Source organism: Scyliorhinus canicula, chromosome 5 (assembly GCF_902713615.1).
Source record: "Scyliorhinus canicula chromosome 5, sScyCan1.1, whole genome shotgun sequence".
NCBI classification, from domain to species: domain Eukaryota; kingdom Metazoa; phylum Chordata; class Chondrichthyes; order Carcharhiniformes; family Scyliorhinidae; genus Scyliorhinus; species Scyliorhinus canicula.
Window position 1 is genome coordinate 226,145,665 of NC_052150.1, and position 22,798 is coordinate 226,168,462.

At 49.4% G+C, this 22,798-nt stretch overlaps 1 protein-coding gene across 5 annotated transcripts in view; it reads right to left on the reverse strand.

Annotated features, from left to right (window-relative positions):
• The window catches only part of LOC119966630, a 360,402-nt gene that overhangs the window by 127,056 nt on the left and 210,548 nt on the right, over positions 1 to 22,798 (reverse strand). For 4 of the 5 annotated variants that reach the window (XM_038798647.1, XM_038798645.1, XM_038798646.1 and 1 more), the window contains one exon: positions 18,345 to 18,413. The exons of the other annotated variant lie outside the window; for it this stretch is intronic. In XM_038798647.1, the coding sequence (XP_038654575.1) occupies positions 18,345 to 18,413 (69 nt within the window). The remainder of the gene's footprint in view (positions 1 to 18,344; positions 18,414 to 22,798) is intronic. 5 annotated transcript variants of the gene reach the window in all.

The following is a 22,798-nucleotide window of genomic DNA, read 5'->3' on the forward strand; positions in this document are numbered from 1 at the left end:
ACTGGCGCAGGAGCTGTCACCGGCAATGCATGGCACCAAGGACAACACTGCTCGGGTGGCGACTGCAGTGGAGAGCCTAGTGCACGATGTCGGCATCATTAGTGAAGGTGTCCAAGGCGTTGTGCAGTCGGTGACGGCCATGGCTGAGGGTCTCGGTAGAATGTTCGACTCTCTGGTGGATGTGACCCAGTACCAGGCTGACCTTGATGAGATTCTGCGGCACATGCCCAGCTTTCAGACGGGCATGGCCGAGGCGCTGTGGAGCTGCACAGCATGTCCCAGTCACTGAGGAGCATTGCCGAGGGTGTTGGCACTGTGGTGCGGACCATGGGGAACCACCAGTGCTCGTGATGCAGGAGCAGGCGGGGCTCCCCCAAGTTCCACCGCTCTGATAAGGCCACGGTTCACAGCTAGCCCATGGGACAGGGTGGCACAGCTGTGCATGTGCTGCCGACAACTGAGTTGGGGCCTCCAGCCTGAGAGCCACAGAGAATGCCCACCAGGGGCATCGAAGGCCACGGGACCTGGGAAGCAGCTCGTTGCCTCCACCTCAGATGTGCATCCTGGGGACATACTTAGACGTAGTGGTAAAGCTTGGAGACCAAAGCACATCGAGGATCATTGAGGACGCCGGGGGGGGGGGGAGGGGATGCAGGGTTGGTTGAGGATGAGAGGGCTGGAATGGGGGAGGGGACAACATCATCAGGAGGGTGGGGAATTGTAAAGCACAAAAAACACCTTTTGTGCACAACTCAGTCATTTTCGTCCACAATGTGTGCTGGCCTCTGAACCCTCTGTGTCCATCTCTCCAGGCTCACCCCCCCCCCCCCAACTTCCCTGTGGCACTCACCCACCTTCCGCCATGGACATGTTCTTCCCAAAGCTGTGTCCCATCTACTGGGTGTTCGGATGGTGGCTGCTGCGTGTGTGATGCTGCCTCCTGCAGTGTTCAAGCACAGTGTCCAGGCATCATCACGACCTGTGAGCAAAGATGGCTACTCACCTCCTCGGCTCCCAACAGAAACCCTTTCGCCAGGTTCACGTCTTTCAAAAGAGGTACTAATCGGCCCCAGCGTGAACACTTGCTGAGGATCCGCTGAATCATGGGAGGCTGTTGGATGTGGGGTAGCTCTCGTTAATTGTACGGAAATGGCGCTTAAGTGGTGATAAATGGTATCTCGCCACGCTGCAGCGAGATCCTGATTTTGCTTACGGGAGCAGGCTGTCTGCATCGCAAACTGTTTGGCACCTGGCGTGGTTCTAGTTTTCTGCATCTCCCGTTATTCACCGGCCTCGTTTAATATGAGCGAGATACTGGCTTACGGGGATAGGGTGGAGGCGTGGGCTTAAGTGGGTGCTCTTTCTAAGGGCTGGTGCAGACCCGATGGGCTGAATGGCCTCATTCTGCACTGTAAATTCTACAAATTCTATGTAACAAGGCTGGAGAATAGCGCCCATTGGATGACATTCTCCCAAAACATTTCCAAGTTAATTTGTGATGCGTTTTTCAGGAAGGAGCTACCGCTATTCAATGACATTTTGAACTAGATTCTCCGATTCTGTGGTTATGTCCGCAGAATCCATCTAGTCTTATGACCAGAAAGTAGGCGCCACCTCCACACCGATTCTCCACCCGGTGGGGTGCTAGCAGCCACGCAGCATAAAGCACCCGGCTACCTGTGGCTACGGCCGCAGAATGGCCGGGTCCATGGCTGCAAATGCGCATGGCGGTGGCCGCATCATGCAACATGGCGCCGGGCACTCGCGGACCTGGCCTGCCAACACTGCCCACCTTAACCAGCGTCGCCACTCCCGGACCACCCCCCACCAGTCACCCCAGCCCTCGCCAAAGCTCCCCTGACAGCAGAACAGCTATCCCCCGGCTGTGTTGCCACTGGACTCAATCTGCAGCCGCCACGCAAGGTCCCCGAACGGTGTGAGCACACGCGAGCGACGCTGTCGGGGACTCGGCCGATCGGGGACTCCCCGAGTACACCATTTCTGAGGGGCAGAGCATTGCAAAAACGCCGGCGCCTCTGATTCCAGCATAAAGTGGATTCTCCTGATGATCGTAGGACGTTATTTCGGCGTCGCTGATCGGAGAATCCCGTCCATTGTCACCTTTTTGGGTCCTGGAATGTTTCTCATCTATTTAGGCCACACTTAGGGCGGGAATCTCCGCTTGCCAGGGCGGAGAAGACCTTTTTACGACCCAAATCGGGGGAGGCTCCTGTATTCACATGTTCCTCCCCCTCCAAAATGCCATCATCGAGGAGTACACTGCACGCCATTGGGGCGGCCTAAGGACGTTACTTGAAGGCCCTCCCCCGATGGGCCGAGTTCCTGACAGCGCGAGGCACATGTGCTCTCAGTGTTCAGGAACCCAGCATGGCGACTGTGGACTGCATAGGGGAGTGGTGGGGGTGTCACTATCTGGCAGGTGAGGTCTGATCGCGGCCGGCGCCATGTTGTACAGTGTGACCACTGCAGGTCGTCGTGTACGCATGCTTGGCCACGGGGCCGGCAATTCTCCAGCCGTTTATTTTGTGAAGGCCGTGTGTTTTACTTGGCATAGCTGCTAGCCCCTCATCGGTCAGAGGGTCAGTGCTGAGGCCTCGCAGATTTTTTCATCTTAAAACTAGACACTTCCTCCAGATATGGGCAGAGAGATGGCAAATGGAGTTTAATCCAGACAAATGTGAGGTAATGCAATTTGGAAGGTCTAATACAGGTAGGGAATATACAGTGAATGGTAGAACCCTCAAGAGTATTGATAGTCAGAGAGATCTAGGTGTACAGGTCCACAGGTCACTGAAAAGGGCAACACAGGTGGAGTAAGTAGTCAAGAAGGCAAACGGCATGCCTGCCTTCATTGGCCGGGGCATTGAGTATAAAAATTGGCAAGTCATATTGCAGCTGTATAGAACCTTAGTTAGGCCACATTTGGAGTATAGTGTTCTATTCTGGTCGCCACATTACCAGAAGGATGTAGAGGCTTTAGAGAGGGTGCAAAAGAGATTTACCAGGATGTTGCTTGGTATGGAGGGCATTAGCAATGAGGAGCGGTCAAACAAACTCGGTTTGCTCTCACTGGAACGACGGGGGTTGAGGGGCGACCTGATAGAGGTCTACAAAATTATAAGGGGCATAGACAGAGTGGATAGTCAGAGAGTTTTTCACAGGGTAGAGGGGTCAATTAATTAGGGGGTATAGGTTTAAGGTGCGAGGGGCAAGGTTTAGAGCAGATGTACGAGGCAAGTTTTTTTTACACAGAGGGTAGTGGGTGCCTGGAGCGCGCTGCCAAAGGAGGTGGTGGAAGCATGGACAATAGTGACGTTTAAGGGCATCTTAATAAATACATGAATAGGATGGTAATAGAGGGATACGGACACAGGAAGAGTAGAAAATGTTAGTTTAGATGAGCAGCATGGTCGGCGCAGGTTTGGAGGGCCGAAGGGCCTGTTCCTGTGCTGTTCTTTTCTTTGTTCTATATAGCCTCAAAATCGGAGAATCCAAACCTTCAATTGTTTTTTTAAGCACTGTGGAGCTGAATTCAGAGATCAGGGGTGCGATTCTCTGCTCCCCACGCCGGGTGGGAGAATCGCGGGACGGCCGGGCGACTCACGACACGCCGCCCTGGCACCCTCCGCGATTCTCCCACCCCCTGCTCGCAGAATTGCCGCTCGCCGTTTTTCACGGCGACCGCCTGGTCGCTGCCGGCGTGAACATGGCGCCAAATCTTTGTTTGTGGCTTGTGGGGAGGGGAGTGAGCACCACAGCCGTGCTCGGGAGGGGACTGGCCCGCGATCGGTGCCCACCGATCATCGGGCCGACATCTCAATGGGACGTACTCTTTCCCCTCCACTGCCCCGCAAGATCAAGCCGCCTCTTCTTGCGGGGCGGCGGAGGGGAAGACGGCAACCGCGCATGCGCGGCTGACGTGATTAGGCGCTTCGGCCGCGTTATGTTCGGCGCGCCGGGCCTTGACGCCAGCGTCAAGGCCCCGCGGCAGAGTTTCCCGGCACGGCCCTCCTAGCCCCCCGGGGAGGGGAGAATAGGGGGCCTTTGGGAGAATTCCGCCCATTGTGTGTACGCTGCCATAGTGGACATTTTTTATGAACATAATAAACTTGTGTTTATTTATCTACAGAGGCCTCCTGGGTCTTCCTATGCAGCTTTAACATTTTAGGCTGAAAGTCATTGAGTTAGCGACAAAGCTGCACACTGCAATGCATCAGCAATAAGAAAGTTACCTGGACACTTTGTACAAGGCCTTAAAATAGGATCTTCTGATTTGGTCAGTAATCTAGGACAGAAAGGTGTGACTGTGAGTGAGGCAGGTATGGGGGCCCAAAAGGTAGAAGTGGAAAAACGCCAGCTTTTGCAATTTTCCAACAGGATTGAGGTTTTTGCAACTGGACGGATGAAAGCAGTGGCTGCCGGGTGGTTGAGCAAACTGATCATGGCACCATGGTACAGGAAACCATTCAAATGGGGGGTTAATAGGTGGCGATTGTGGGCAGTATGGTCAGGGTGATAGATTCTTTGCAGCCAAGAGCAAGTCTAGGCATCTGAGTTGCATTTCTGGGCTCCAGGTTTGGGACATCTCGAGAATGGCAAAGATCCAGTGATCATTGTCCACGAATTTGCCATTAACAAGAACAGGACTAGGAAGGAGGTTCTGTTTCGATATTCTGAGCAGCCGGGACAGCAGGATATAGACGGGATGGTCAAACGGGCAGAAAACTGGCTTATGGAATTTAACCATGAAAAGTATGAGGTGATAGAGCAGGGACAGGAATGGTTGTTGCAGGTTCTGGAGTTTAGATGTTTCAGTAAGCTCAGGGAAGGTGGTAATAGAGGGGGAGGTGTGGCATTGTTAGTCAAGGACAGTATTACGATGGCAGAAACAACGTTTGATGAGGACTCATCTACTGAGGTAGTATAGGCTGAGGATTAGAAACAGGAAAGGAGAGGTCATCCTGTTGGGAGTTTTCGATTGGCCTCTGAAAAGTTCCAGAGATGTGGAGGAAAGGATTGCAAAGATGATTCTGGATAGGAGCAAAAGTAACAGGGTAGTTGTTTTGGGGGACTTTAACTTTCCAAATATTAACTGGAAATGCTATAGTTCGAGTACTTTAGATGGGTCAGTTTTTGTCCAATGTGTGCAGGAGGGTTTCCTGACACAGTATGTAGATAGGCCAACGAGAGGCGAGGACACATTGGATTTGGTACTGGGTAATGAACCAGGACAGGTGTTAGATTTGGAGGTAGGTGAGCACTTTGGTGATAGTGACCACAATTTGGTTACTTTTACTTTAGCGATGGAAAGGGATAGGTTCGGAGCAATGAGGTCATGTTGCAGCTGTACGGAACTCTGGTGCGGCTGCATTTGGAGTATTGCGTGCAGTTCTGGTCGCTGCATTAAAGGAAGGATGTGGAAGCATTAGAAAGGGTGCAGAGGAGATTTACCAGGATGTTGCCTGGTATGGAGGGAAGATCTTATGAGGAAAGGCTGAGGGACTTGAGGCTGTTTTCATTAGAGAAGTGAAGAGGTGACTTAATAAAAGCATACAAGATGATCAGAGGATTAGATAGGGTGGACAGTGTGAGCCTTTTTCCTCGGATGGTGATGGTTAGCACGAGGGGACATAGTTTTAAATTGTGGGAAGATAAATATAGGACAGATGTCAGAGGTAGGTTCTTTATTCAGAGAGTAGCAAGGGCATGGAATGCCCTGCCTGCAACAATAGTGGACTCGCCAACATTAAGAACATTTAATTGGTCATTGGATAAACATATGGATGATAAGGGAATAGTGTAGATGGGCTTTAGAGGGGTTTCACAGGTCAGCGCAACATTGAGGGCCGAAGGGCCTGTACTGCGCTGTAATGTTCTATGTTCTATGATGCACTTTGGAAGGAGTAATTTGACAATTATTCAATGCATGGCCTGGTACTGGGAAGTTCCGAGGAACAAAGGGACCTTGGCGTGTTTGTCCATAGATCTCTGAAGGCAGAATTGCAGATTAATAGGGTGGTGAAAAAGACATATGGGATACTTGCCTTTATAAATCTTGGTATAGATTACAAAACCAGTAAGGTCATTTTGGTGAGGCCACAGCTGTAGTATTGCATGCAATTCTGGTCACCACATTACAGGAAGGATGTAATTGCACTGGAGGTGGGGCAGAGGCAATTCATCAGGATGTTGCCTCGGATGGAACATTTAAGTTATGAAGAGAGGTTGGATAAGTAAGCTTGAGTTGTTTTTGATGGAGCAGAGAAGAATGAGGGACAACCTGATCGAGGTGTACAAGATTATGAGGGACATGGACAGGGTGGGTAGGGAGCAGCTGTTCCCCTTAGTTGAAGGGTCAGTCAAGAGGGGAGACAAGTTCAAGGTGAGGGGCAGGAGATTTAGGGGGAATCTGAGGAAAATCGTTATTACCCAGAGGGTGGTGATAGTCTGGAAAGCACTGCCTGGGAGGGTGGTAGAGATGGGTTGCCTAACACCCTGTAAAAAGTATCTGGATGAGTACTTGGCACATCATAACATTCAAGGCAATGGGCCATGTGCTGGTAAATGGAATTAAGTGGGCACGTCTGGTGTTTTTCGTGCATCACGAGTAATTTAAATTAGAGTTGGTCCTCTAGAGACTGACTTTGGGGAATTGATAATGATAAACAAGGACATGGCAGAGGAATTGAATAGTATTGTGTGCCTGGTTTCACTGCAGAAGGCTTTGAAAATGCACAGAACCGTTATGGTATAGAAGGCCATTCCATCCACCCTGTCTACACTGGTTCTCCAAATGAGCATTATGACTTAGTGTCATTCTCCTCCCTTTCCCCCATACCATTGCACATAATTTCTATTCAAACAATCATGTAATGCCCTTTTGAATGCTCTATTGAAACTGCCTTTACCAGATTTCCAGGCAGCGCACTCCAGACTTAAACCAGTCGCTGTTTGAAAAGATTTTTCTCAAATCATCATTTGTTTTCTTTGCAAATCATTTAAATCTGTTCCCTCTTGTTCTCGATCCTTTCCTGAGCAGGAACAGTTTCCCCCTATCTGCTCTGTCCAGCCCCAGGCCTCATCTCCAATGAGCAGTCTCAGAGAGCGGAGAATCGGAGCGGTAAGTATGTAAAGTAACTTACCTAGGGGATTCCCAGCCTAGTCTCCAGCGAGCAGTCTCAGAGAGAAGAGTATCGGAGCGGTGAGTATATAAAGTAACTTACCTCGGGGGTTCCCAGCCTAGTCTCCAGCGAGCAGTCTCAGAGAGAGGTGTATCAGAACAGTAAGTAAATAAACTAACTTACCTAGGGGGTTCCCAGCTTAGTCTCCAGCGAGCAGCCTCAGAGAGAGGAGTGTCGGAGCGGTGGACGAATATATAAACTAACTTAGCTAGGGAGTTCCCAGGCCTCGTCTCCAGGCAGCAGTATCAGAGAGCGGAGAATCGGAGCGGTAAGTATGTAAAGTAACTTACCTAGGGGATTCCCAGCCTAGTCTCCAGCGAGCAGTCTCAGAGAGCTGAGTGTCGGAGCGGTGAGTATATAAAGTAACTTACCTGGGGGGTTCCCAGCTAGTCTCCAGTGAGCAGTCTCAGAGAGCTGAGTGTCGGAGCGGTGGGTGAATATATAAACTAACTTACCTGGGGGGTTCCCAGCTAGTCTCCAGTGAGCAGTCTCAGAGAGAAGAGTATCGGAGCGGTGAGTATATAAAGTAACTTACCTGGCGGGTTCCCAGCTAGTCTCCAGTGAGCAGTCTCAGAGAGCTGAGTGTCGGAACGGTGGGTGAATATATAAACTAACTTACCTGGGGGGTTCCCAGCTAGTCTCCAGTGAGCAGTCTCAGAGAGCTGAGTGTCGGAGCGGTGGGTGAATATATAAACTAACTTACCTGGGGGGTTCCCAGCTAGTCTCCAATGAGCAGTCTCAGAGAGAAGAGTATCGGAGCGGTGCGTTATATAAAATAACTTACCTAGGGGATTCCCAGCCTAGTCTCCGGGGAGCATTCTAGGAGTGTGGAGCGGTGAGGTTTTTTTCAGAAAATATTTTATTGAGGCATTTATAATTTTAACAATTTTCAACATCAATTGTCAACGAAAACCAAAACACAATAATATAACAAACAAACCGTCCGAGCACAAACCCCAGCCAACATGGCTTACACAATCAGTTCCACCTTCCCCGCTCCCATACCGACCCCACCCCCATTAGCCATTTCCTCACCATCGCAATACTTGCCCCCCAGTAGTAATTAATGAAATTTCCCCTCCCCCAACAACCCCTCCTCCACCCCCCACGCCCCCGTTCCAGCAACACCTTCTTTACCCGTAGGGTTTTAACCACCCAAACAAATACCGAGATCTCTGCATTCACTCTTTTGAAGAATGCCTTGGGGATAAAAATTGTGAGGTTCTGAAAAACAAACAAAAACGTCAGGAGGACTCTCATTTTGACCGTCTCAACCTGGCCCACCATTGACAATGGGAGTGCATCCCACCTCTGAAAGTTCCCCCTCATTTGATCTACCAACCGACCCAAATTCAGTTTAAGCAGCTGTTCCCACTCCCGCGCAACCTTGATACGCAAATATTGAAAGCTCCCTCCTACCACTGTTATGGGCCAGGGTTTAGAGAACCCCAAAGTGTATCATGGTATCAAAGTGTATTAATAGAATGTGGTATGGGGAGCACACGGCCCATTCTACAGGTGTGGGACAGCAGAAATCGAAACAGTATTTTTTTAAGCAAAACAATGTTTATTCTATGAACTCAAGTTAACCTTTTTAAAACATATAGTGAACATAGAACATAGAACAGTACAGCACAGAACAGGCCCTTCGGCCCTCGATGTTGTGCCGAGCAATGATCACCCCACTCAACCCCACGTATCCACCCTATACCCGTAACCCAACAACCCCCCCTTAACAACCATTAATTCAAATACAACCCCCAAAGAATACAACACTAAGTAATCCTTAATAAATTCCCAAAAAACATCCGGAAAAAAAAGAAAAAGCTTTTAGCAGAAGCACGCCAGGTTTAAATTCACAACTGAGAACATTTATAATTCTGAATTCACCAAATCATCAAGAGATAGTCTTTTCATGGCAGAGAGAACAACAAAATGAAGCCTACTTTGTCTGGCTTCAGCTCCAACACTGAAACGAAACCAAAAAAAACAGAGACACACAAGCTTTTCTCAAAGTGAAACTAAAAAGCAGAGCCAGAGCTCAGCTCTACCTACACTCTGACATCACTGCAGTTACATGAGCAGCCAAACATTTCTTAAAATGACATTCTCATGACACCTCCCCCCAAGAAAAAAAAACAAGCCATCAACTTCAAAATTGTTTTATTTTTCACCTTTTCACTATCCTTTAAGAAATGCACACAGGAAATATACTTTTTCGTTTTAAAAAACCGCACAAAAACAGGTAGAATAGCATAGTCCATTTTTTTTCTTCCTCCAACTGGAATCTTTCTTGATTGACAATCTTTGAACAAGAAGGTCTCTGCACGATCCATCCATTTCTCTACGCCTCAGCATGTCTCTTTAAAGTCAGATACTTTTGTTCAATCTGATCACAGAGTACCTTACAATTCTCCAGCGCAGGAGCATTGGTTATCACAGCTTTCAAGCAGTCAAATGCCTGTTGAAACTCCGCTGTCTAATGAAATTTTCGACGTTTCTTCAGCAAGTCCATCAGCGGAGCAACCACGTTACAAAACGTTTGCATAAATGTTCAATCAATTCCACTCATGCAAGAAATTGCATTATTTCCAGTTGGGTTGAGAGTATTGGAAACTCCTCAATAACTGTTGTCTTCACATCCTGTGGGACCATTCGACCCTGTCCAATTGTATGGCCAAGGAAAGTGACTTGGCTTTTCCAAATTCACTTTTGGCTAAGTTTATCACCAAACCCGCCTATCAGATATTTTAAATGTTCTTTCCATGTCTGGCTGAAAATTACCAGATCGTCGATGTATACCGCACAAATTGGGTAATCCTGAAACGACTTTGTCAGTTAACCGTTGAAATGTGGCTGGGGCGTTTTCATGCCAAATGGTATAACTTTGAATTGCTATATACTATCTGGAATCATAAAAGCTGAAATCTCCTTCACCCTTTCGGATAAAGGTGTCTGCCAGTAACCTTTAAGTAAATCCAGTTTGGAAATAATCCTTGATCCAATTGTATTTCTGTGGGTAGTCCATATTTAGTAAAAAAATTTAAATTACTCCTCCACCGTCTTTTTAGCTGTAATATTATGTACTGGAATGGCTGCTGGAAACCTAGTAGACACATCCATTATAGTCAAAAGATATTGATTCCCACTTTTCATTTTAGGAAACGGTCCTACGCAATCAATTAGGACCCTTGTAAAAGGTTCCTCAAATGCTGGAATGGGTATTAAGGGCACTGGTTTTATCACTGCTTGAGGTTTCCCTATCACTTGACATGTGTGACATGATGGACAAAATTTAACTACCTCTTTATGTAGTCCAGACCAATAAAAATGTTTTTGGATTTTAGCTTGAGTTTTCCTTATTCCCAAATGACCTCCCACTGGTACTTCATGTGCAACTCACAACACCTCCTTTCTATCCCCTACCAGCAATACTACTTGATGAACTTCTGCCCACGTTTCATCCGCCTGCATATGTATAGGTCTCCATTTTCTCATAAAGAATCACTTTTACGGTAATAACACTCTGGTATACACACAGATTCCTCTTCCGTACATGCATTCTGATACATCCGTTTTATTTCTATATATTTTTCTTGTAACTTCGCTAATTTTCCTCAACTAAAAATATCCGCCTCATCTTTCTTGTCTATCACCTATTCTTGTTCTTTTTGGATTGGATTGGATTTGTTTATTGTCACGTGTACCGAGGTACAGTGAAAAGTATTTTTCTGCGAGCAGCTCAACAGATCATTAAGTACAGAGGAAGAAAAGGGAATAAAAGAAAATACATAATAGGGCAACACAAGGTATACAATGTAACTACATAAGCACTGGCATTGGATGAATCATACAGGGTGGAGTGTTAATGAGGTCAGTCCATAAGAGGGTCATTTAGGAGTCTGGCAACAGCGGGGAAGAAGCTGTTTTTGAGTCTGTTCGTGCGTGTTCTCAGACTTCTGTATCTCCTGCCCAATGGAAGAAGTTGGAAGAGTGAATAAACCAGGTGGGAGGGGTCTTTGATTATGCTGCCCGCTTTCCCCCGGCAGCGGGAGGTGTAAATGGAGTCAATGGATGGGAGGCAGGTTCGTGTGATGGACTGGGCGGTGTTCACGACTCTGAAGTTTCTTGCAGTCCTGGGATGAGCAGTTGCCATACCAGGCTGTGATGCAGCCAGATAGGATGCTTTCTATGGTGCATCTGTAAACGTTGGTAAGGGTTAATGTGGACATGCCAAATTTCCTTAGTTTCCTGAGGAAGTATAGGCGCTGTTGTGCTTTCTTGGTGGTAGCGTCGACGTGGGTGAACCAAGACAGATTTTTGGAGATATGCACCCCATGGAATTTGAAACTGCAAACCATCTCCACCACAGCCCCGTTGATGCTGACAGGGGTGTGTACAGTACTTTGCTTCCCGAAGTCAATGACCAGCTCTTTAGTTTTGTTGGCATTGAGGGAGAGATTGTTTTCAACCATCTGATCAAAAATCGTTTCTGATAATGGCACTTCAACTTCATCTTCACTCTCTGATTTCACCTCTTGTCTTAACTTATGACTTTGCGACTTTGTTACCACACAATCCAGAAAAATCCCAGGATATTCGTCGTTCAACACTTCAGTTGTCTGATTTTCCACTGGCTTATCAACCACAGAAGGCATCACTCCCACCTGCGATCCAGCTATATCATTGCCCATGATAAACTGTATTCCTGGACAAGATAGTTTCTCTATTACTCCTACTACCACTTCACCACTCTTCACTGGACTTTCCAACCTTACCTTATATAATGGAACACAACTCCTCTCACCCTGAATTCCACATATTACCACCTTTCCTGGCAACATTCTTCCCAAACTACATAACTCCTCATCTCTTACCATTAAAGATTGACTAGCCCCGTATCTCTTAAATTGTGACTTCTTTACCTACTCCTCCTGATACACATGAGTAAACTTTACCCACACAAGTAAATTCTTTAAAGAGATCTGGCACCTTCTTATCAGTCACCTCTTGATCAGGCCATACAATCTTTTACACCTCCTTCACTTCACCTGGGTTTTCCTTTACCACCTCAACAAACCCCATTACCCTATCCTGTTTTACCACATCAACCTTCCCAATGCTTTTCTTCAACCACCAACACTGACTTTACATGGCCTAGTTCATTACAGTGAAAACATTTGAAACTTATCATTTCTTTTCCACCCTCCTAGATTTCTTTTTTAATCTGAGGTACACTCCCCTTATTATCTCCCATCAGATCACCTTTGCCTCTACCACTTGAGTATTTCTCATGTCACAGTTTCTATCCTTCACAGGCTGAAACTGATATCGGAAACCAAGCTTTGATTTATGAACTAATTCATAATCATCTGCCATTTCTGCTGCTAATCTTGCAGTTTTAACCCTCTGCTCTTCCATATGAGTTCTCACTACATCACAAATTGAATTTTTAAACTCCTTCAAAAATATAGATTGGGATTCTCCGGGAATCGGCGGAGCGGGCAGAAACGGCGCATCTTCGGGGATGGGCCGGCGCAGGAGTGGTTTGCGTCCTGCCGGCTGGCATGGAAGGACTTTGGCGCCACGCCAGCCGGGGCCGAAGGGATTCCGCTGGCCGGCATCCCCATGCATGCGCGGGGGGGGGGGTCACCTTCACGCCCACCATCATGGAGGACCACGCGCCAGCGCAGAGGAATAGAGTGCACCCATGGCACAGGCCCACCCGCGGATCGGTGGGCCCCAATCGCGGACCAGGCCACCGTGGGGGCACCCCCCGGGGCCAGATCACCCCGCACCGCCCCCAGGACCCCGGAGCCTTTTCGCGCCGCCAGGTCCCGCCGGTAAGGGACCTACTCCAATCTACGCTGGCGGGACCTGCATAGAACGGGCGAGACTTCGGACCATCACGGGCCAGAGAATCGCCAGGGGTACTCTAAATTTACATTTTAAAAAGTGATTGACAGCTACTGGGCAGCACGGTGGCGGAATGGTCAGCACTGCTGCCTCACGCTGCTGAGGACCCGGGTTCAATCCCCGCCCTGGGTCACTGTCCATTTGAAGTTTGTACATTCTCCCTCGGGGATCGCGGCCTAGTCTGCAGGAAGCGGACCCGGGGGAGGAGGAGCTTGGGAACAGTCAGTATAAATAACTTACCTCGGGGATACGCGGCCCAGTCTGCTGGGAGCGGACCCAGTAGAGGAGGAACTTTGGAACAGTAAATATAAATAACTTACCTCGGGGATCGCGGCCTAGTCTGCAGGGAGCGGACCCGGGGGAGGAGGAGCTTAGGAACAGTCAGTATAAATAACTTACCTCGGGGCTTGCGGCCTAGTCTGCAGGGAGCGGACCCGGGGGAGGAGGAGCTTAGGAACAGTGAGTATAAATAACTTACCTCGGGGCTCGCGGCCTAGTCTGCACGGAGCGGACCCGGGGAAGGAGGAGCTTGGGAACAGTGAGTGTAAATAACCTATGTCGGGGATCGCGGCCTAGTCTGCTGGGAGCGGACCCAGGAGAGGAGGAGCTTTGGAAGTCAGTATAAAAAACTTACCTCGGGAATTGGGGACTGGAAAATAAAAACGGAATAGTGACGTCGCAGTAAAGCTGTGATCTGATTGGTTGGTTTGGAATTTGTTCTCGCACAGAAAGGGACCATAAAGTTAATTTTAACTTCAATTTATATGTATTTATTTTGCATTAATTAATTAATCAGCACTAAATTTTAAACTATTTATTTTGACTTAATTAATTAGTACTAGATATGTCAGTCAGTGGGATGCAGGGCTCTAACTGAGGTATGGGAGTTCCGTGGCACTTCCGTCATTCTGGATGACTACACCTGCGGTTGCAAAGCCAATGGCAGCTCCTCACTGACCGCATGGTTCGGTTGGAGCAGCAGTTGGATGCATTTAAAAGCATGCATATGGCAGAGAGCATCATAGACAGGAGTTATAGAGACGTGGTCACACCCAAGGTGCAGACAGATAGATGGGTGACTGCTAGAAAGGGCAGGCAGTCAGTGCTGGAATCTTTCATGGCTGTCCCCCTCTCCAACAAATATACCGTTTTGAATACTGTTGGGGTTGGTTGGCCTATCGGGGCAAGAAAACAGCAGCGGCCAGAGCAGTGGTACTATGGCTGGCTCTGTTCAGCAGACAGGGTCGAATCGCAGAAGAGCAATAGTCATTTGGGGCTCCATAGTCAGGGGCACATATAGGTAGTCTGTGGTCATGAAAAAGACTTCAGGATGGTGTGTTGCCACCCTGGTGCCAGGGTCCAGGATGTCACTGAACGGCTGCAGGGCATCCTGAAGGGGGAGGGTGATAAGGCAGAGGTCATCGTACACGTTGGTACCAATGACATAGCTAGAAAGAGGAATGACATCATGCTTCAGGAAATCAGGGAGATAGACTGTAGACTAAAAAGCAGGACCTCACGGGTTGTAATCTCTGGATTACTCCCAGTGCTACGCGCGGGAGAGTATAGAAATAGGAGAATAGCGCAGATGAATGCCTGGCTTAAGAGTTTGTGCAGGAAGGAGGGTTTTCGATTCCTAGATCACTTTGACAGTTTCTAGGAAAGGTGGGACCAGTACAAATAGGATGGTCTCCATCTGAACCAGAGCAGGACTAACATCCTTGCTAGTGGGTTTGCTAGTGCTGTTGGGAGGAGTTTGAACTCATTTTGCAGGAGGATGGGTCACAGACTGTCAGAAGAATAGGGACACAGTGCACCACAGAAGTACACACAAGTCAGAGAGAATACAGCGGTAGTAGGTTTCAGGAGTAAGAGAAGGCTGAATGGCCTCTACTTTAATGCCCGGAGTATTACAAGTAAAATGAGTGAGTTAAGGGCGTTGATTGGCACATGGGAATTATGATATAGTAGCCATCACAGAGACGTGGTTGAGGGAGGGACAGGATTGGCAGTATAACATCCCAGGATACAGAATCTTCAGGAGGGACGGGGAGGGGGTAAAAGAGGGGGAGGCATTGCACTATTAATTAAGGACAGAGTAAGGAGAGATTATGGGCGGGATTCTGCGGGAATCGGTGGGGCGGACAACTCCGGCAGGAAGGAGTTGCGTGAACCACTCCGGCGTTGGGCCGCTGCAAAGGTGCAGAATCCTCTGCACCTTCAGGGGCTAAGCCGACGCTGGAGTGGTTTGCGCTGCGCCAGCTGGCGGGGAAGGGGCTTGGTGCCATGCCAACCGGCTCCGAAGGGCCTCCGCTGGCCGGCGCGGGTTAGCGCATGCGCAGGAGCACCAGCATGTGCTGGCGTCATCCCAGCGCACACACAGAGGGGAGGTTAATTTCCACGTCGGCCATCGCGTGGGAATAGCAGCAGATACGAAGGAATGGTGGGCCCCGATCGCGGGCCAGGTCACCGTAGGGGCACCTCCTGGGGCCAGATCCCCTCGCTCTCCCCCGAGGACCCCAGACGCCGCCCGCGCCACCAGGTCCCGCCTGTAAGGACCTACTCTAATTTACGGCGGCGGGACCGGCAAAAACCGAGCAGCGACTCGGCCGATTGCGGGCTGGAGAATCACCGGGGAAGCTGTTGCAAGCGGCCGCTGACCGCCGCAGCGTGATTCCCACCCCCGCCAAATGTCCAGCGCTGGAGAATTCGGCAGCCGGCGGGGGCAGGATTCACGCCGCACCCCGGTGATTGTCCGACGGGGGGGGGGGAGGGGTCAGAAAATCCCACCCTATATCTTGTGAGTGGCATTAAATGAAGTTTTGTGGGTAGAACTTAGGAATCAAAAAGAGACCGCCACATTGCTAGGTATTTATTATAGACTCCCAGATAGTCAGCGGTAAATTTAGGAGCAAATATGTGCACAATTTGCAGAAGTGTGTAAAAATAATAATTAGAACAAGTTACTGGTGAAGAGATCTACAGAAGAGTAGTGTGCGTGTTCAAAGAGGAAAGAGGGAGAGTACAGGCCTAACATGTTACCTCTGTGGCAATAATCTAAAACAGGCTTTCAAGACTTTAAAAGTCTTAAACTAAGTCCTGTGATCCTTTGTTCTTTCTGTGAGATGATAGATGAGGGTAAATGTGCTGATATGCTGTGGCAGAACATTGGAATATAAATGGTCTACCTTCTTCAAATTATTATTTTCAAAATGTTGAGTGGGATTCTCTGATCTTGAGGCTAAGTGTTGACACCATCGTCAACGCCGTCGCGTCTCTTGACGGCGTCAACTTGGCCTCAGGAGCAGTGATTCTGACCCCTACAGGGGGCCAGCACGGCAGTGGAGCAACCCACACTGCTCCAGCTGCCGGTCCCCGGTGTAAGATGGGCACCGCGGGTGTACTCAGTGGGACCGGCACCAACATGCACACGCGCAGTGGGACCGGAGTGATTGCCGCGCATGTGCACTGGCTCCCTTCTCTGCACTGTTATGGGAGCAGCGGTTTCAGAACCCCAAAATGTATCATGGAGTTCAACCAACCTCTCCCTTTAATGTATTGTTGCTTTTGAAGCACAGTGTGGTACTGCAATTATGGACACGTGGGTTTTTAAACACAAAACCATGTTTATTCCATGAATTCAACTTAACCTTTGTAAATAAACGTTGGATCATTTAACACCCCTGACTTCAAAGATAGCCCCGAAAATAATACAACACTAAATAATCCCTCAAAATGTTCCTTTAAACCTCCAAAGGACTTAACATCTTTGAACAGAAACACATCAAGTTACAGACATTATTATTATGAATTTAAATCACCCAAATGATTCAGAGATAGTCTTTTCTGGCAGAGATCACCGCAGATCCAGCTCACAGCAAACACAGACACACCCAAGCTCTTTTCCTCAAAACTGGCTTTCTCCTTTCAAACAGCTCACAGCAAACCAGCCAAGCACTTTTCAGCTGCTCTCTCAAATTGAAACCTAAACACTGCAAATTGGCTGAGCTAAAAAACCCAGCTCCATCCACACTCTGACATCACATCAGTAACATGAGCTGCTCCATTTCTTAAAGGTACATTGCTTAAACATCCATTTCTTAAAAGTACTCTGACATAACAGCACTGGCCCCGACGCAACATGGCGTCGGGCTACAGGGGCCGGCACGGAGCAAAAGAGGCCCCCCAGCCTGAGAGGTTGGCCCGACGATCGGTAAGCCCCAATCGCGGGCCAGGCCACAGCGGAGGTCCCCCCTGGGGTCGTACTCCCCTCCCCCCCAATCAGGCCGCACCCGAATGCATCCCGCTGAGGTTCCGCCAGGTAAGAGCAGGTGTGACGGGCGCCGGGGGAACACGGCTTTTTTAGGGTGGCCACTCGGCCCATTCCGGGCGGAAAATCGCTGTGGGGGCCCCGTAGAGCAGCACCCGACCGGTGGCGCCAATAGCGCCGAGAATTAGCGGACCGGCGTCGGGGCAGCGTGGCGCGATTCGCACCTGTCCCGGCGATTCTCCGGCCCGGCCCTGGGGTGAGAGAATCCCACCCTCCGTCTCTGGAGGGAAAAGCAGAGGGCAGCCAGCAAGGGGCCTTTCCAGGTTTTCCTGCAGTATTTTTAAAGACTTTGATAAAAAATTAAGTGAAGAGGTGGGTCCCACAACATCATGATGGTGGGGCAAAATCTGAATGAGCCCAAAAATAATAATAGAAAAAGGAACCACCCATCCAATGGTCATAGGATCTGCCACCTTGAACCTCTAGAACAGAAGACTCCATCCCCAGCAGTGCCCAAGCATTGTCAGGATACCATCCGAGCATGACCCTCCCTTCCTTGGGGGCTCTACTTAATTGTGCATCCCCGGTGGGCTGTGTTGGCCATGGTGGGGGGAGGGGTTGAATTCCCAATGTGGGGAGATGATACAGCGGAGAGGCCCACTAAGTAGATGTAAGTGAATACTCATTAGGTTAACGCCTTCTCATGTTGGGAACCCTGTTACAACATTGGCGGGGCTCAGGGACAATCTCAGCGTGAGAACTCACTGACAGAAATGCTGTTTTGGTACTCCTGTTGGATTCTCCAGCCCTCCATTATTTCTGCCTGCCGAACATGGGAATGGGAAATCCGCCCCCTGTAGTTTTAGAACATATGGTTCAGTCAACTGTAATGTTTTGTACCTAGTCATTCTGTCACTCTTATAAAGGCATGATTTAGGACATCATTTATCCGTTACCTGAATCGGAATCATCATCTTCAGATAGTGAATCGGGATCAAATATGGCGGAAACATTTCCGAGGTTTGCTAGGTGAGAATAAAAACTATTCAGTACATTGTCATGACATCCAGGACACAGTCCCTTGACCCGGAGTCGCAACAGAAGTTAGATGTTATTTTAAAATTCCCAAGGTTCTTGGCTGAGCCCAATAAACTGCAGTCACCAGGTTTGCAACTTTAACAAAAGCAATCTTTTATTAAGTACAGTGTTATGATTAATAATAATCTTTATTAGTGTCACAAGTAGGCTTACATGAACACTGCAATGAAGTTACTATGAAAATCCCCTAGTTGCCACATTCCGGCGCCTGTTCGGGTACACAGAGGGAGAATTAAGAATGTCCAAATCACCTAACAAGCGCATCTTTCGGGACTTTGTGGGAGGAAACCGGAGCGCCCGGAGAAAATCCACGCAGACACGGGGAGAATGTGTAGACTCTAGACCCAGCGGGGAATAGAACCTGGGACCCTGGCGCTGTGAAGCTACAGTGCTAGCCACTGTACTACCGTGCTGCCTAGATTGTCCCTTAATTAGAAAAAGAGAATTTGGTACTCTAAATTTAAATAAAAAGAAAAAAAGAGGAAAGAAAACAATTTGGAAACCAAATGGCTTGTTTCTGTGTTGTAAATTGTGTGAAAGGTTATTCTGCTGAACCCTTTCAAATACAACATGGGTGGAATTGACCGTTGGCCGACGCCGAGATCAGGAAAGGCGATTGGGTGGAGAATCAGTTCCGACGCCAAAATCGTGATTCTCTGTCACCTCGACAGCAGCGTCAATGCGTTCCAGAATACACGTACAGTAGACACCGTTTGCATATCATTAGCAGGCCCGACCTGATATTCTCCGGGGCCTCCGCGATTCTCTGCCTCCGATGGGCCATGTTACAGAAGGCGCAGTTCACTTGTGCTTTTAAAAATTATGAAACTGGTTTGGTGGCAGCAGAAACAGAGAGAGAGAGGAGATGGGACACAGAGAGGTGCGACTGCAGGCTGTCGGGCCGGACACTGGCTGGGCTGGCTGGGGCGGGGGAGTCATAATATACACACAGATACATGATGGTGCACAGATAGGCAGTGATTGACACACAGGATGACCAATGAACACACAGAACACAGCAGCCAATCACCAGACAGGACACAACCACGATAAAGCCACAGGGCAGTAGTTTTCCCGCTCTCTTGGGATGCAGCCTCTGAGTCAGTCAGAGCCCGTGAGCAACAACTAGAACATACACCATGTGGTAGTAAGACAGTCTGGTTAGGTTAGCCTCAGGTCTCCAGTCAACTCAGCATAGTGTCAACCCACAGTTAAAGTATGTTTAATAGTTAAGAGTTCAATAAAATCGAGCTGCATTTCTTCAAGTGTTGGAAGCCTGTCTCTCTCACTGCTGCAGTAAATGCAGCCCTCGCACACCCAGCTAACCCAACACATCATGGTACCAGTGAGCCATGCTCGAGTTTGACGGATCTACCTTGAGATAGTCTGCCCTTGACCAGCGATCAGCCATCCGGTAACATGGACAGCGTCCGCCCTCCCCTACATCTCCACATCGCTGGCAACCTCAGTGCGAACTGGAAGATTTTCAAGCAAAAGTTCCAGCTGTACCTTGAAGACACCGACCTCGAAGCCGCATCGGATGCCAGGAAGATCGCTCTCTTTCTCTCTACAGCCGGGAACCACACTATTAACTCCCTCACCTTTGCTGAAGGCGAGGACAAGACAAAGTTTAAAACAGTCCTGCTAAAGTTCGACAGCCACTGTGACATCGAAGTCAACGAGAGCTTTGAACGCTATATGTTCCAGCAGAGGCTTCAGGGTAAGGATGAACCTTTTCAGTCCTTCTTTACCCATCTCCGTATCCTCACGCAGTCCTGCAACTACAGCTCCACTTCCGACTCCATGATCTGCGACCAGATCATTTTCGGGGTCCACTCCGATCCCCTTTGCCAGCAGTTCCTTAAAGTTAAGTACCTCACCCTTACCATCGCCATCGAGACCTGCATCCTACACGCGCACGCTAACAACCGTACTTGCATATCAAGGCGGCAGAGACGGCATGGCAAGGCCCCCACGATGCGGAGCGGGTGCAGGCCGTAAAACAGCTGCAGGGCCTGAGTCTAGATGAGAGTGGCCATTTTGCGCACTTTTCCAGGGCTCCTGCGCATGCGCGCCATGCCCAAGGGGATGGCAAGGCCAACGACCGAACTGCGCAGGTGCGCACATCGTTCAACTGCACCGCGCATGCGCGGTGGCGCAAGGAGCGTCCTGATGACGGCGCCATGACGTGCAACAACTGTGGCTCCGCCCACTTAAAGCGGCAATGTCCCGCGAAATCTCGACGCTGTCTCCAGTGTGGCAAGCTTGGCCACTACGCAGCCCTCTGCAGATCTGCCCTACACACAGCGATCCCAGACGCAGCGCAGAAACGTCCGGTCCCTACAGCAACCCATTGCAGACTCCGATTCCGACATGGTTCCAGACCCTGCCTCACATCCCCATTCCGGGTGGGCATCATCACCAAGCATAGGATGCTTTCATCCAAGCAGGTGAAACAACTCCCAGTGATGAGCATTGATCCGGACGATGAGTGGTGTGCCACCCTTACGGTCAACAAGGCTCACATACGCTTCAGGCTGGACACCGGCACTTCTGCGAACCTCATTTCAAAGTCTGGTCTCAACACCATCCGCATCAAGCCAAGCATTCTTCCACCGGCCTGCCAGCTCCTCGACTACAATGGCAATGCCATTGCTGCCAGTGGCTCATGCCAGCTTGTGGTATCCCATAGTTCTTTAAAAGCAACTCTGTGTTTTGAAATTGTAGGAACCAACAGAGCTTCCTTGCTCGGTGCTCAGGCCTGCAAAATCTTGAATCTTGTGTGCAGCGGGTTCACACCATGTCGTCCGCAGAGGCAACGGCCTCGCCAGATGTAAACTTCCAAACCCATTTAGATGACATCATAGCACAATACCACAGCACCTTCGAAGGTATGGGCACACTCCCCTACCGATACAAGATACTGCTGAAGCCGAATGCCATACCTGTGGTTCATGCACTGCGTCGGGTGCCGGCTCCCCTTAAGGACCATCTCAAGCAGCAGCTGCAAGACCTCCAGGACCAGGGCGTCATTTCTAAGGTCACGGAACCCACTGACTGGGTTAGCTCCATGGTTTGTGTCAAAAAACCATCAGGGGAGCTTTGCATTGGTATCGACCCCAAAGATTTGAACCGTAACATCATGAGGGAACACTATCCTATACCTAAGCGAGAAGAGCTCACCAGCGAAATGGCTCACGCCGAGTTTTTCACAAAGATGGATGCCTCCAAGGTGTTTTGGGAAATACAGCTGGAGGCGTCCAGTCGAAAGCTGTGCACATATAACACCCTGTTCGGTCGTTACTGTTACAACCGGATGCCCTTTGGCATCACCTCTGCCTCGGAGGTGTTCCCCCGAATAATGGAGCAAATGATGGAGGGCATCAAGGGGGTGCGAGTGTAGGTCGATGATATCATTATCTGGTCCACAACTCCTCAGGAACACATCGATCGCCTCAAACGAGTGTTCCATAGGATCCACGAGCATGGCCTCCAACTCAATAGAGCCAAATGCTCGTTTGGTCAAACAGACATAAAGTTCCTTGGCGACCATATTTCGCAGTTCGGTGTGCAGCCACATGCAGACAAGGTGTCGCCGATCAACGCCATGAAGACCCCGGAGGACAAGAAGGCGGTCCTCCACTTCCTAGGGATGGTCAACTTCCTTGGGAAGTTTATCCCCAACCTTGCATCACACACCACAGCTCTCCGCAATCTCGTTAAAAAAACTACAGACTTCCAGTGGCTCCCCGCTCATGGGCGAGAGTGGCGTGAGCTCAGGGTGAAACTCACCAAGGCCCCAGTACTGCCGTTTTTCGACCCCACCAAGGGGACGAAGATCTCCACCGACGCGAGCCAGGCTGGCATTGGGGCAGTACTCCTCCAGCGGGTTGAATCCTCCTCCTGGGCCCCAGTCGTATATGCATCGAGAGCCATGACACCAACTGAGCAACGATATGCTCAGATTGAAAAAGAATGCCTGGGCCTCCTCACAGGGATTGACTAATTCCATGATTACGTGTATGGACTCCCCAAATTCACGGTCAAGACGGACCACAGGTCATTGGTTCACATCATCCAAAAATACCTCAATGATATGACGACATGGCTACAACGTATCCTCCTCAAACTCCGCCGCTACGATTTCGACCTGGTGTACACCCCGGGCAAAGAGCTCATTGTGGCAGATGCACTCTCTAGATCCATTACCACGCCGTATGAGCAGTCGGACTTTGTCTGTCAGATAGACGCTCAGGTGAAGTTTTGTGCATCCAACTTTCCGGCCACTGATGAAAGGGTCGTGCAAATTCGT